Source organism: Nycticebus coucang, chromosome 12, assembly GCF_027406575.1.
Source record: "Nycticebus coucang isolate mNycCou1 chromosome 12, mNycCou1.pri, whole genome shotgun sequence".
Classification (NCBI taxonomy): Eukaryota; Metazoa; Chordata; class Mammalia; order Primates; family Lorisidae; genus Nycticebus; species Nycticebus coucang.
This window is the reverse complement of record NC_069791.1, coordinates 96476487-96491596: the sequence shown is the minus strand read 5'-3', so window position 1 is coordinate 96491596 and position 15110 is coordinate 96476487. Positions and strand designations below refer to the sequence as shown.

Here is a 15110-nt window from a genome sequence, read left to right as displayed (position 1 = left end):
AATCTTTGTTCTGCCACTTGGCAGTATTTATCAGTATTTATTTATTTGGAGATAGGGTCTTGCTCTGTTGCCTGGGCTAGAGTGCAATGGTGTCATAGCTCACAGCAATGTCTAACTCCCAGGCTCAAGTGATCTTCTGGCTTCAGCTTCCTGAGTAACTGGGACTACAGGTGAGCACCATCATGCCTGGGTAATTTTTCTATTTTTTTGAGAGACAGGGTCTCATTATGTTTCTCAGGTTGGTCTTGGACTCCTGGACTCTGCTGCTAAGCCACCAAGCCTTTATCAGTATTTGTAGGAGACTCATGCTCTCCCAACTGAGCTAGCGGAGCACTGCTGTATCAGTAGTTAAAAATGCTAACCCCGGCACCCCAAAATTCTACCCCTAGCGATTTTTTTTTATTGTTGGGGATTCATTGAGGGTACAAGAAACCAGGTTATACTGATTGCATTTGTTAGGTAAACTCCCTCTTTAATTGTCTTGCCCCCAAAAGGTGTGTCACACACCGAGACCCCACCCCCCTCCTTCCCTCTCTCTACTCTTTCCTTCTCCCACCCTCTCCCTCCTTCCCTCTCTCTTTTCTTCCTTTCCCCTTACCCCCCTTCCTCCTTCTCTCACTCTGCTCTCCCCTTCCCCCACCCCCACCATGTACTACGTCATTAATTGTCCTCATCTCAAAATTCTCCATTCTTGTGATGCTTTACTAAGAATAATGTGTTCCACTTCCATCCATGTTAATACAAAGGATGTAAAGTCTCCATCCTTACTTTGTTGCCCTCAGTAGCGAGCTGTGGCATCACAGCTCACAGCAACCTCCAGCTCTTGGGCTTAGGTGATTCTCTTGCCTCAGCCTCCCGAGTAGCTGGGACTACAGGCACCCGCCACAACGCCTGGCTATTTTTTGTTGCAGTTGCCACTGCTGTTTTATCTGGCTGGGGCCGGATTTGAACCCACCATCCTTGGTATATGGGGCCGGTGCCCTACCCACTGAGCCATAGGCGCTGCCCGTCTCCATCTTTCTTAGTGGCTGAATAGTATTCCATGGTACGCCTAGTGATTTTTTTCTACAGAGATGCTCATTCTGTTGATTGAACATCCACACCCAGAATTGTTCCTTACCTTTACTTAAAATAGTGAATGCAGACTTGGCACTCATAGCTCTGTGGTTATGGCGCTGGCCACATGCACCAGGACTGGTGGGTTCGAACCCGGCCTGGGCCTGCTAAACAACAATGACAACAATAACAACAACAACAACAACAACAACAAAAATAGCCGGGCATTGTGGTGGGCACCTGTAGTCTCAGCTACTTGGGAGGCTGAGGCAAGAGAATTGCTTAAGCCCAAGAGTTTCAGGTTGCTGTGAGCTGTGACTTTATGCCACTCTACCAAGGGAGACATAGGGAGACTCTGTCTCAAAACAAAAACAAAAGCAAAAACAAAACAAAAACAAAAAAAAACAGTGAATGCAGACAACAGTCCAAATGTCCATTGCAGAGATTATTAAAGCATGGCATATACTGCCATTAAAGATATGAGGTAGAGGGGGTGGCGCTTGTAGCTCAGTGAGTAGGGCGCCAGCCCCATATACTGAGGGTGGAGGGTTCAAACCCAGCCCTGGCTGAACTGCAACAACAACAACAACAACAACAAAAATACCTGGGCGTTGTGGCAGGTTTCTGTAGTCCCAGCTACTCGGGAGGCTGAGGCAAGAGAATCACCTAAGCCCAGGAGTTGAAGGTTGCTGTGAGCTGTGACACCACAGCACTCTACTGAGGGCAACAAAGTGAGATTCTGTCTCTCCAAAAGTAATAATAAAGAAAAAAGAAGAAATGAGGTAGATTTTCATGTCCTGGCCTAGAAAGACATTGCAAATAGCCAGAGGAACAAGCAGGTGGAAGGGTGACAGCAGAACCTGCACCTCTGATATTGGGAAAGTGTAGAAGGGGACAAGGCCAGTGCTCTATGCCAGGGTCCTCGTCTCCTGGACTAGTCAAATGCATCTCGGGTATTTCTTGGGAGGCACACAGGGATGTTCATTTGCCAGGCAAGAGACAGATCACTGACGTCCACATTTGGCAATCCTGAGTACTGTGGAGAATGAAAGCTTGTCTCACTTCACAATTCCCTGACTTTACATGATTGGTGGTGACAGATACTTCCCAGCTCTACTCAGGACAGCAGCTCTATGATGCACTCGTGGTTTCAGATGTGGGCGGACTGCTGTGCCTGGCTCACGTCACAAGTTGCTGCAGTTATCTCCTGAATCAGGCTGAGGGGCTTTGCTGTGCACCCAGGGACAGCTGGGTGACAAGTCACCTCCAGGTGCATTAGACTTGTGATGGCACAAGGCAGATGCATCTGGGAAGGTAAGTTTGTACTTGGGGCTTTCCAACCTCTCAAGTCAGTGTGAACTTTAGGAGGCAGAGAGGGACGAGTGGCCCTCTGTCCCTGGGCCCAGGGAACAGCCAGCCTGTGGAAGTGTAGCATTTGAGAGCACCACCCTAGTTTACTTCTTCTGATGCCCTGACCTTGGGCATCTCACCTAGATGGCAAAATTTGCAGCTCTGACCATGAGAATGAGAAATGAATTTCTGGGCCTGTGGCGGTCATGTGTGCCACCTATGGCCAGTGTGGCTGCATCCCAGCTGGACAGAGGGCAGGGCACTGTACTTGCCAGCCAGAATTTCTAATTACAGAAGAAACTTTGCTTCCACGATGATGAGGTGAACTTTGCGAGGACTGAGGCCAGATAGAGGCAGCTGTGATGGCCATGAGGTGGAGCTGAGCTCTAGGACCCGGGGTTGGCAAAGCCGCTCCCAATCCCCAGGCATTTGTAGGGCTTCAGGACAGGTGAGGAGCTGGACAGATGAGGAGCAGCTCTACTGGAAGCAGGTGGGAGGACAGCAGAGGAGGGTGGGATTGCAGGAAGGTCAACTCAGCCACCTGGAGGAAAGAAAGAAGTGTGGGTCCTTCCCTTCCCTGACCCCATTTGCTTTTTCTGTGATTCATACTGTTCTACACACACCTGCTGAGTGTAGCCATGCAAAGTCAAGGGTGGGAAGGCTCTCAGTGTGATTCAAGTGATGACCCAGAGCACCTCCTATGCCCAAAGCATGAGCACCATTCGGAGGGAAAGGTGGCCTCTGCAGGGAGGTCTGGGAAGCATGCATTAAGCAGTCAGTCATGGGTGCAGAGGGTGCAACATCAACCAGACAGTATCTTATCCCCAAGGAGTCTCATGTGCAGATAGAGCTTAGTAATGAGTTTGGGCTGCATGAGCTGGCGAATGGGAGTGCTGAGCAGGGGATGCAGCACGCAGGAGCCTCCTCATCAAGACAGCAGGAAGGGTAGGAGCAGCATTTCCCCCCATTGAACTGAGAGACCCCTGGAGAAAGCTGTGTCGACACCCTGGCCCTAGCCTTGGCCCGTGGTCCCTGCCCAGCCCTTTGCCTCATCAGTGTAGGGCTCTGTGGATCACCAGTGGGCTGGGCCTGACTTGGGGGCCATCTGACTGGGAAGGGAGAATGGGGGGCTGGACATGGGCTTTATGAAGGGAGAGGCATGTGATGGGGAAGGAAGCCAGGCAGAGGGGACAGTGCCCCCTTACATCTCTCTCCAATCTCCAATTGCCCTTTGCCCCCTCTACCCTGCTCTGTGCCTTTGTCCACTCAATACCTCTCTGCATCTCTGGCAGCACCAGTCCCCTTCCCCCTTATTAGAAAGTGTGGAAGATGGGCGGCGCCTGTGGCTCAGTCGATAGGGCGCCGGCCCCATATCCCAAGGGTGGCGGGTTCAAACCAGGCTCTGGCTGAACTGCAACCAAAAAATGGCCAGGCATTGTGGTGGGCGCCTGTAGTCCCAGCTGCTCGGGAGGCTGAGGCAGGAGAATCGCTTAAGCCCAGGAGTTGGAGGTTGCTGTGAGCTGTATGATGCCATGACACTCTACCGAGGGCCATAAAGTGAAACTCTGTCTCTACGAAAAAAAAAAAAAAAGAAAGTGTGGAAGATGCTCTGTGGTGCAGCTTCCCTCTTCCCCTGCCTTCTCCACACCTTCCCTGAGAATGTCTGGTTTGTCCTCCTTGGCTGTGGTCTCTGTACTTGCCTTCAGCTGGCCTTCCTGTCTCCGTCCCTTCTGCTCCCTGACTCCTGTCAGCATCATCCTTGTATACTGTATCTAACAGCATCAGGGAGTCCCACAGGTGCCAGAGGAGACCAGTATGTTCTTGTGTGGCTGGAGTGGGAGCTGGCTCATGCCACCATTCCCAGCCCCATTTCCTGGCACAGCCTCCATGGCCCCCGGGCCCCAGCTGCTTTTGGTGAACCAGGGTCTGCTTTTCTTCCTCCTCACCCATCAGAGAGGGGACAGTACTGGATAAGTTTTCATTTAAATAGCAACCTCCATACTACCAACCTCTATATCTCCTGCTTCCTGGGTAGGCCGGAAGAAGATTTAGGATATCACCCTGCCCCTCCATTAAGCCATATAAGATAGATTCTGTGGCCCAGAAAGCAGATGGATGACGTGTGACATCAACTTGGAGAGTGTGCTGTGAGGCCTGGCCAGCCCTGTGATGGTGACCTGCTCCGGCCTGAGGTTCCAGGCATCAGGTGCGTGCTCTGGGCATACGGGCAGGGCAGGGGAGGGGCTGAGCCTGTCCGGAGATCCTCCTCTGGATCTGGTGGAGTCCGTGGTCAGAGGCAGGGATCCAGCTAAAGGGCAGTCTCCAGGAAGCTAGGGCAGGCAGGATGCAGGGCCTTGTGCAGTCTGGACCAGATGTGGACCCTGAGACGACAGAGGAGGTGGGGCTCTGAGATGGGATCAGAGTGGCCATAGCCTGAAGGCCATGTCCACATACCCAAGAGGGGAGAGGCTATGCTGGGAGAGATGTCAGCCAGGCTCCCTGTGGCAGACACTGGCTTCTCCCCCTGCTCTCGCAACCATCTTGTGACCTAGTGTTGTCTGACCTCCCTGGTGCTGTTCAGGACCAGGGAGCACATGGTGGGGTGTCTGCACCTGCCTTGACTGCCTTGCCCAGTGTCTGTGGTTAAAGATGAGGGGACCCCATCTCAGTAATATCCTGCCTCATGCCTGAGGAGCCACAGTAGAGAGAGCCAGTGATGCCCTGGGGTGGGAGTGTTGGGCTCTGCCTGCAGCATCCCCTATTTATAGAGCATGTGCAGAGCCTTCTGTGGGGCATGTGCTGAGGGGCATTTCCTGGCCCTGCTCTCTGGAAGCTCATAGTGCTGGTGTGGGAGCTGCTGGGACATATGCCAAGAACAGAGGTGGCAGGTGCCAGGTACTGGGCAAGACACAGGTCTCTCTGGGCCTAGTTTCCTTGTCTATAGGAGGGTGGTGACCCTGCCCTGCCCAGCTTACCAGATACAGATGGAAGTTGCCTGTGGCTGTGCCCAGTCCTCTGGTGTTCCCCCAGGGTAAGTCCTGGCCTCTTGCTTTGTAGCTCTCAAGTGTCACATGAGGGTCCTGGCCTACCCCTTCCCCCCCACCCCCCCAGCCCCCCGTTCTAGCAACAGGACATGCTCAGCTTCCCATCTTCTCCTGGGCCAGCTTGTGGCTGGGCAGGTCTGATTCTGCACAGAGGTGGGTGTCCCTGCATTGCTGGGGCTGCGGTTGTCTACCCTCAGCCTGGAAGTGGCTGCTGGCCCGAGCTTCCCCCAGGCGCTGGGGCTCTGCCTTGCTCTGCCTTCTCACACTCGCAAGCAGACTGCTTGCCTTTCCTTCCCATCCCCGCTGTGACAGTGACTGCTGCAAGAGGGGACAGACACTGCTGTGGAGAGCTGGTCACGGTCTTTCATGCTGTGGCTGGTGGTGCCAGGCTGTATGCTCCTTTCTAGGGCAGGATGAGAGCTTCCTGGTCTCTTGTCTCAGCAGGGGTCTGTCCTGCAGGCACATGGATAGGCTGCTTGCTGAGGGTGTGCAGGCTCCCTGAGGCGTGCGTGCTGTGGTCTGTGTGCATGTCTGTTGCTTCTTCTCCTTATCACCCATCAGTCTTGCATAACCCGGCTGGCCCTGCTTCCTGCCCAGGGGCTATCAATGTACCATCTGGAGGTGAAAATGGGGCGATAGGGTATCAGCAGCCTTCCACACCCGGGCTTTTCCTGACACCCAGCCCCTCATCTCCAGCCGCCTCTGGTACCCCCAGGGATCCTGGGGCTCAGTGCTCTAGCAATTGAGAGCCTTGCCCTTCTGGGGGCACTTTCCATTACAGGTTGCCTCAGCACAGGGATGTAACAGAGTTTAGGAAGTTCATTTGTAGCATGGATGCCCTATTTTTGTCCTCTCCCCTTTCCTGGGGTAGAACCCTGGGTTAGGTCTTTATTTAAGGGTACAATAGGGACGGAGAATGCCTGGAGGTTAGCTGTATGACACTGGGCAAGGCACTTCACTCCTTGGGACTCAGCATCTTTGTGGATAGGGACAGTCTTTCTCCCTTGAAGAGCTGGTGTGACAATTAGAGCAGAAAATACACATTATGCAGTCAGAACAGGGTGTGGCACCAAAGAGCTCAGTAACTGTAGCCCTGGCTTCCCTGCACAACAGAGCCTGGGCCTAGGGACAGAGGCTGGGCTGGAAGAGGCTGCTGGTCCCAGAAAGGGTATTCAGGCAGACGCTGAGACCTAGTTGAGTGCAGGACCCACCAAGAGATCTGACTTTGAGGGTGTGTCTTACACACTGCAGCCCACAAATCTTGGTCAGGTCAATGACCTTTCTGAGCTTCAGTCTCTTATTGGAAAAGCCTGGACAGTGGACTCGGCGCCCGTAGTTCAGTGGTTAGGGCGCTGGCCACATACACTGGGGCTGGCGGGTTTGAATCTGGCCCGGGCCTGCTAAACAACAATGACAACTACAACAACAACATAAAAATAGCTGGGTGTAGTGGCAGGTGCCTGCATTCCCTGCTACTTGGGAGGCTAGGCAAGAGAATTGCTTAAGCCCAAGAGTTTTAGGTTGCTGTGAGCTGTAACGCCATGGCACTCTACTGAGGGCGACATAATGAGACCCCATCTGGAAAAAAAAAAAAAGCCTGGACAGTGGTGTACAGCCTCTTTCACAGGGCCCACTCAGAGCACTCAGGACTTTATGGGGACCTTCCCTCCCAGGGGGGTGTTCTGCAAGTCAGAGGGTGGGTCCAGCTTAACTGGACCAGAGTGAGTCCATGTGAGGCCAAAACCCCATGGGTCCAGGTGTGCCAGTCAACACACCCAGGACTGGGGATCTGAAAGATTCACAGGGGCAAGGTCAAGGCCATCTCAGGCACCTCACAGGTGTCTGCCACAGGCCCCTCACCCCAGTTCCTTGCAGGTTGGATGTTGGAGAGTGAGGCCCTGAGGCGAGATGTGGGCACCTGGCTCCTGACCTGCACTTGTATTTGCACTTGTGTCTGCTTGGGAGCCTCTGTCCTGTGGGAAGGAGGAGGTGAGGGCCAGCATCCGCATCTGTGTGAGGTGGGGGGAGAACTAGGGCACAGCTGGTGAACAGAGCTGCCCTCTGTCAAGCCTCAGGGAAAGGGTTTTAGCCCAAACTGTGCTGGCCATGTCCTTCAGGGCTCAGCCTGGACATCAGCCCCGCTGATCCTGGTCTCCCCACCTCCATCCTCTTGGTGGCCCCCTGGGCCTGACTTGCCCATGCACCATGGTTGGAGCCTGTCATTTCCCAAGCGTCTCAGCCCTACCCTGAAGAATTCTCCTGGGATTGGTCTCTGGTGACTACCCGTTGACTACCCTGTTAGGATGTCAGCTGTCAGATCCTCCCCCACCCCTGGCTTGACTCTTCCCTGAAGCACCCATTGTGGGCTCCCCATGATCACTGTCCCCAGAGCCATGGGCTGGAACATTCACCTGCCTCACCAACAACATCCTCAGGATCGATTGCCACTGGTCTTCCCCAGAGCCAAGCCAAGACTCCAGCCCTTGGCTCCTCTTCACCAGGTAAGGGTGGAGGGTTAGGTATGGGGCAGGGGTCAGGTGGGGCCCTCATGGGAGCAGCAGCTGCGGTCAGGATGGCGTGGCAGTCCCTTGGCACTGATGAACTTCCCATTTAGCAACCAGGCACCTGGCAGTGCCCATAGGTGCGTCTTCCAGGGCAGCGAGTGCACTGTGGAGCTGCCACCCGAGGGGGTGTTCGTGCCCTCTGACAACTTCACTATCACTTTCCACCACTTTATCTCGGGGAAGGAGATGGTCAGTCTGGTGGACCCTCAGTACCTGCCCCGGAGACATGGTGAGTGGGGGCGGCCATAGGCCTAGAGCAGGGGCGTTGTCAGGAAAGTCCTGGTTGGTTGGGGGCTCAAACAGCATCCTGTAGCCTGTGATCCTGTGGCCCAGTGAGTGTCCTCAGTCCCTGCCAAGTGAAGCCTGGGATTGGGATCAGGCTGGAACTCTGGGAAAGGAGGGCCCATGTGGTTACTGTGGGGACAGGGTTTTGGCGGAGGACAGAGATACAAGGCTGTGAGCCTGGGCAAGGACTGCAGTTTAAGTCATGTAAAATACACTTCAGTCATAGCAAGAAGGACTTCAGTAAGATGCTGGAAAGAACTTCCTGCAGCAGATAGAGAAGGAAGAGGGAAGGAGAGATTTAGAAACCATCTTGTCCAGGTGCAGATGCTAGAGGAAGTCATTGCCATCCTGTTCTACCTGAGGCTTTTCTGGGCCAGTTTCCCAGGGAAGTGCCTGAACTGAGATGTCCTTGACCTTGCCCCTATGAATCTTTCAGATCCCTAGTCCTGCGTGTGTTAAATGGCACACCTGGACCCATGGGGCTTTGGACTCACATGGACTCACTCTGTTGCAGTTAAGCTGGACCCACCCTTTGACTTGCACAGCAACATCAGCTCTGGGTACTGTGTCCTGACCTGGAACATCAGTCCTGCCTTGGAGCCAATGACCACACTTCTCAGCTATGAGCTGGCCTTCAAAAGGCAGGAGGAGACCTGGGAGGTAACAGTAGGGCCTCTCTCCCCTGGGAGCAGCAGTTCTGGGCATATCTCCACTCTCATGGGGGGTGTCAGCTTGAAGTGTGGGGGGACAGAGCCAGGTGTATGCACGCAGGTGTGTGCAGTGTGTGCAGTCCTGTGTGTGTGTGAGAGCAGGGTGTGAGCGTATCTGTCTCTGTGAGTGCATGTAGGTGTGGTGATTGTGCATGTGTGTGCTTATGCGTGTGCACACAGGTATGTTTATGTAGCCGTCCACATACTTGAGTGCCTTTTGTTTGCATGTGCGAGTGGGCACATGGGTGTGCCTGTGTTCATGAATGTGTGTGATCGTAGTGAGTGTGGTGTCTGTGCACACACCTATGTGGATGAGAGTGCATGCAAGTCTGCCTGTCGATATGTGCCTGTGTGTGCATAGGTATATTCACGTGTGAACACAGGTGTGTCTGTGTGTTATCTGAGTGTGTTAAAATACACCTGTGTGTGGATGTATGTACGCTCTTAAGGGCGAGGGACCCAGCCCCTCCTCAGCGCCTGCTCATTCTCTCCTCCACAGTGGGCACAGCACAAGGACCACATTGTTGGGGTGACCTGGCTCATTCTTGAAGCCAGTGAGTTGGACCCTGGCTTCACCTATGAAGTCAGGCTTCGTGTCCAGATGGTTACCCTGGAGGACGATGTGGCAGACGGAGAGCAGTACTCAGGCCAGTGGAGTGAGTGGAGCCAGCCCGTGTACTGCTCCTCCCCTGAGAGACCAGGTGGGTGCTGTGGCTGCTGCACTTCCAGAGTCTGTTCTCTCCCTGTTCATCCGACCTCTTCACCCTTTCCCCCTCCTGGACCCCTCCCTGAGATTGGCATGCCCCAGTTGGCTCCTTTGCCTGGAGGTCTGAGATGTTTGACAAGGAAACAAACACGTGCCACCCTCAGGTTTCCTGTGAACCTGTAGTTATTGGTGTCATTAGTGAGAGTGTCATTAGTGAGAGCTGGTGCCTCTGTGTGGAGGTGAGATGTGACCTCAGTGTCCTTAGTGAGGGCTAGGCTGACCCTGTGCACAGTACTCCTGGGAAGGCTTAGGGACCTGATGACTGGCCGGATGGTACAGGAGAAGAGCGAGGCCCAAGGGTGTGACTCTCCCAAGGTCTAACACTTCAGGAGGCACAAGTGTTTGTGTTTCAGACACAAACCTGCAGGCCCATCACACACTTTCCACTTTGACCCAGGACACTAATGGGGGCTCCTCTGCTGTGTGGTTTGGGGGAGCTTCCTGGCGCTGAGGCTGCTCCCATCCCTCGGCCCTTCCTGCCCACAGACCCCCTGCTTCCACTCTGGGTTCGGCCGGATAGCACTCTTGTTGTTGTGTTCATCTTTCTCCTGATGAGCGCCTTGGCCTACCTCCTGTTCAAGGTGTCACCCAGGTAGGTAGCCAATGTGCATGTGTGTATACATTAGTGTATGTGTGTGAATGTGTTAGTGTGTGCATGTGAGTGTGCGTGTCCAGGGCCGTCCCAATCCCTCCTTTACCCTCTTCTTCTGGTCCTGAATGGGGTGGGATTTTCGAGTTTCCACCCTGGGCCAGTTAGGGGTTCTTAAGTTGCCAGGGAAGAGAAGGGAAGGGGGATTTGTGGCAGAGTCCAACAATGAGCTAGATTCACAGTCACCTAAACCAAAAGCCTGAGGTCCCTATGTCCTGCCTCTGAAGGTATTTAGTGGTTTGGCACTTTGGGGCATCTGGTGTGCACAGGACCCTGTTCTCAGGCCTGGCAGATGCCTTAGAAAACCAGACAGACAAGGGCCCTTCTTAAATAAACCACGTCAGGGCTGGGTGCCCGTAGCACAGTGGTTACAGCGCCAGCCACATACACTGAAGTTGGTGGGTTCAAACCCAGCCCCGGCCAGCTAAAACGACAATGACAACTGCAACAAAAAATAGCCGGGAGTTGTGGTGAGTGCCTGTAGTCCCAGCTACTTTGGAGGTTGAGGCAAGAGAATCGGTTAAGCCCGAGAGTTTGAGGTTGCTGTGAGCTGTGACGCCAGAGCACTCTATGCAGGGCAACATAGTGAGATTCTGTCTCAAAAAAACAAAAAACAACAACAAAACCCCCCACGTCAGGTTACAAGCAGGGTCACCAGCACCGTATCAGGTAGTAGAGAGGGTGCAGGAAGAGGGCAGAGCAGAAGAGTGTGAAGCTGTGTTGTATTCCTTTTGTTTTTTTTTGGCCGGGGCTGGGTTTGAACCCGCCACCTCCGGCATATGGGACCGGCGCCCTACTCCTTGAGCCACAGGCGCCGCCCTGTATTCCTTTTTTTTTTTTGAGAAAGGATTGGTGGGTCCAAGGGGACATGAGAGACTGCTGGGAGGCTGGGGACCGTGGGTTACCTGGAGAGCTGATTTGGCTTGAGTCTGTGAGAGGAGCAGACGTGGAGTGCAGTGGAGAAACTCCCAGGGTTTTAGGAGGAGAGACTGGGGTCAGAGGAGACAGCTCCAAGGTGGAGAGCTGAGGGGAGCCCATCGGGGGCTCATGAGGTTGATTTGGACCTGCTGGGTGGGAGCCCTGGGAGTTATCCTTGCGGGAGGATCACAGGGCTCTGTGCGCGCAGGACTGGCGCTCCTTGAGACGCGGAGCGAATGGGAGCTGCAGACCCGCAGACGGCAGCCGGTGTTCCGGGAGTACTGGCTCCCCCTGCTGGCCACTGCTCGCCCCTGCAGAACATCACAGCTCACGCAGTCAAGGCCACAGGCTGTGTCGCTCCTGCCGGGAGAGCCGGTTTGGATGCAGCTAGTGGGGACAGAGGCAGAGGCAGGGATGAGGCGGGTGGGACATCTGCTGTTTGGAAGGGAGCGGCCGTCCCTGCAGTGTGACCTCAGACCTCAGGAAGAGCCCCTACTGGTTCCTCTAGGCCTCTGACTGCCCTCTCCTGGCCTCAGGGTGAAGAGAACTTTCTACTGGAACGTGCCTTCTCCGACCGCATTCTTCCAGCCGCTCTATAGTGTGCACGGAGGGAATTTCCAGGTTCGTAGGGTCTTGTGGCAGCTGTGGGCCTGGGACAGGTGTGGCCAGAGCTGTTGCCAGCCCAGGATGTAGGCTTTGGTTAGGCCTCGAGGCAGCATGGGGACCTTGTCAATGCTTTGAGCCATTTGGGTATATATAATGGGTTTGTTATTATTATTATTTTTGGGACAGAGTCTCACTTTGTCGCCCTTAGTAGAGTGCCTGGTGTCATAACTCACAGCAACCTCAAACTCTTGGGCTTCAGCGAGATTCTCTTGCCTCAGCCTCCCAAGTGGCTGGGACTACAGGCGCCTGCCACAACACCGGGCTATTTGTAGAGACCAGGTCTGCTCTTGCTCAGGCTGCTCTTGAACCCATGAACTCAGGCAATCCACCCGCCTCAGCCTCCCATAGGGCTAGGATTACAAGTGTGAGCCACCGCCCCTGGCCTTATATAATGGGTTTAAATCTACCCTTTGCCTGACTGGGCCTCAAATGGGCAAAACAAATTAGCTTTATTTCCCATTGATGATTTCCTTTTGTTCTTTTATCTTCAGTTTCATGGTTGATAGAAAAATGTAATTTTCTTATGACTTATCTCTCTTCCCTCTGGTTTGCAGCTGAAGTAAGTGGATAGTTCAAGGTGCAAACGTGGGACTGTCTGCACCCACCATGTGTCTCACCTCCTCCTTCCGTAAAGGTGTCTGTGTCCTGTGGCCATGGGGAAGGATCTCTGATGCTTGTACTGCCCTTGGGACCCCCACTGGCCCCTGGGCTCCTGCTCTGTTGGCCAGTGTGGAGTGCTTATCTCTCCCTGGTCCCCTGGGGAGCTGGCACCAAGGTTTAGAAGTAGACTCTACATTTCCCCTTTTGTGGTTTCCCTCAGGCTAGGGCCAGTGTGAGCAACATGGAGGGTCTGTGCAGACTCCCTTCCCTCCCTGCTGGGCTGGCAGTTCATGCTCCCTGGGTGGGAGGAAAGGTAGAGGAGAGCTCTAGTGGGTGGTCTCTGGTTTCCTCCTCAGGCTCCTTACTTTGAGCAAAAGACAGGAGGTGGTGCTGGTCCACTCCCTAGGAGCTGTGCCAAGCTGACCCCCCTCTCCCTAGGATCTCCATCCTGGTGCCCCAGCACTTCCCTGGACTCTGTGGGGCAAGGACATCTCTTCCACCCTGTGTCTCTAGCTTCCCGTGCAGAAAAATCCTTTTCTCTTTCGATGTGGAGCCTAGTTTTCAAGATTATTGCCCAAAAATATAATTTGAAGGTTAAAACTCAGCACTTGGTTCTTGAGAGAGTTCCTCTTTCCCCAAGATGTGGATGTGACTGTCCAGAGCCCCATGCAGCTGGGGACAGGGCTGAGCAGGGCAGAGATTGTGATCAGCCCCTGGACTGTGTCCTGTTGCAGGGACTGGTGTTTCTCTATAAACCAGGCTCCTGCCAGGGGTTATTTCGACCCCTGTGTGGTGCTGTCATGCCATGGCTTGGTTTTCCAGGGAGCAGCATAGGTGATGGGGTATGGTGTGCATGGTGCATTTGGTGGAGACTCCTGGTCCTACCAAAGGAACAGCTTCCTTTGGGAGGAAGTAGTCTTCTGCAGCCCAACAGAAGGATCCAGGTCTGCTGGCCTTAGCCCAGTACTTTGAAAGTTGCCAGTCCTGACAGAATCTCCTGTCTTGTGTGTGTGTGTGTGTGTATGAGTAGGTTGGGCATGGGGTGGGATGCCCAGTCTTGTTGCTGCTGGAAGTCCTGGGATAGCATGCTGTCAGGGGTTGCTCTGTCCTTGGCACCTGTCACCATCTGTTCCCTGATTCAGGTTGTGAGCACCAGGCCTATTCTGGGAAAGTGGTGAGGGGCCTGAAGGGACTCAGGGTCCCTTGTTGAGGCTGGGCTGGCATGTGGGGAGAAGACGGACTGTTTTGGACACAGGTGCTGCTTGGCCTCTGGGTATGGATGTCAGAAGAGCGAGGCTGGGCCTGCTGGGGAGGAGGCTGCTGCATGGGTCCCGAACATGCTGCCTGAGCCCTTCCCTCCTCCTGTATTCTGTTCTAGACCTGGGTGGGCGCCCACAGAGCCAGTGTACAGCGGAGCCAGGACAGCACCCCACAAGGCGTCTCAGAGTCTGGTGTCCAGGATGCCATTGCGCTGCTCACCTTTGACGTGCAATCTGCAGGCATGGAGAAGGAGGAGGAAGAGGGCAGTGGGACCAGCCTCCTGGGGGCTCAGGGCTCCACGGGTGTGCTGCCAGAAGGGTGTACAGAACTGGGGGGACAGCCACCTGCTTACTTGCCTCAGGATGACTGGATTCCTATATCCCCTATCAGGCTGGCTCCCCCAGACTCGGAAGATGGTGGTGACTATTGTCACTTGGCCTTGGGCTGCTGTGAAGGGCACCACCCCTCAGCCCTCCCAGGAAACTTGCAGATCCCTGGGCCCATCCCAGCCTTGCCCTGTGAACTTTCTTGCAGCTAGCAGAACTCTGGGACCTGGCAAGGAGGAGCCTGCATGAGGACCCTCAGGGCATTATGCCCCCTTCTGACCTCGACAGGCAGCAGGCTTAGTCCTGAAAGTTTGGGAACCCTGACTTTGCCAGCTGCATTTGTCCATTTAGGAGAAAATGGACTAAAGTCTCTGGAGCCGACCCTTGGCTGAACCTGGACCTCCTGGGAAGGGGCACCTTCTGGTTAGAGGTCCTGCCTGGGTGGAGGCTGGAGGTCTCTCCTCACCTTCTTTACTCAGCACCTCTGGGGCCTCTGCCCTCAGCATCCTGCCCACAGCCCCTGGCTGCCCCTCTCTGCTGTTTGGCTTTACCCCATCCTCTCTGAGAAGAGGACGGTGGCCCCACAGCCTGTTCTGCCCTCACCACCTTAAAGGGCCAGCCTGGGCCCAGTGGACACTGGTGAGACACCGTGACTCTGTGCCTTCCCAAGGTACTTTTTCCATGATATTAAAAGGACATGATGGCTATTTCAAAATTTTACTGGCTGAAGAGGCACCAGGGGAGCTAGGAAGGGTAGGGTTTGGCCAGCCTGGGCTCTCTGGGCTCCAGGGACCACATGTAGAGGCCAGCGATGGCTCCAGGGACAGCAGGACACAGTCTTAGGGACAGCTCCAGGGATGGCAGGAGGAAGCTCTGAGACAGCTCCAGGGATGCTGCCCCTCCTGTCCCTCCTAAT

General features: G+C 54.5%; 1 protein-coding gene across 1 annotated transcript; it reads left to right on the top strand.

Annotated features, from left to right (window-relative positions):
- Positions 1–2342: 2342 nt before the first annotated feature.
- IL9R (interleukin 9 receptor) lies at positions 2343–14828 on the top strand. The gene is made up of 9 exons (XM_053554149.1): positions 2343–2370; positions 7326–7439; positions 7840–7951; positions 8065–8243; positions 8814–8959; positions 9509–9710; positions 10262–10367; positions 11879–11963; positions 13987–14828. The coding sequence occupies exons 1-9, from the start codon at positions 2343–2345 to the stop codon at positions 14404–14406; spliced, it is 1392 nt and encodes a 463-aa protein (XP_053410124.1). The 3' UTR covers positions 14407–14828.
- Positions 14829–15110: the final 282 nt, after the last annotated feature.

Bases quoted from the DNA above. Each gene is read 5' to 3' on its own strand.
- IL9R (XM_053554149.1), top strand. From the start codon at position 2,343: ATGGCACAAGGCAGATGCATCTGGGAAG. The intron at 8,244-8,813 runs GTGAGTGGGGGC...ACTCTGTTGCAG, and splicing joins GTACCTGCCCCGGAGACATG to TTAAGCTGGACCCACCCTTT. The intron at 8,960-9,508 runs GTAACAGTAGGG...TCTCCTCCACAG, and splicing joins GGCAGGAGGAGACCTGGGAG to TGGGCACAGCACAAGGACCA.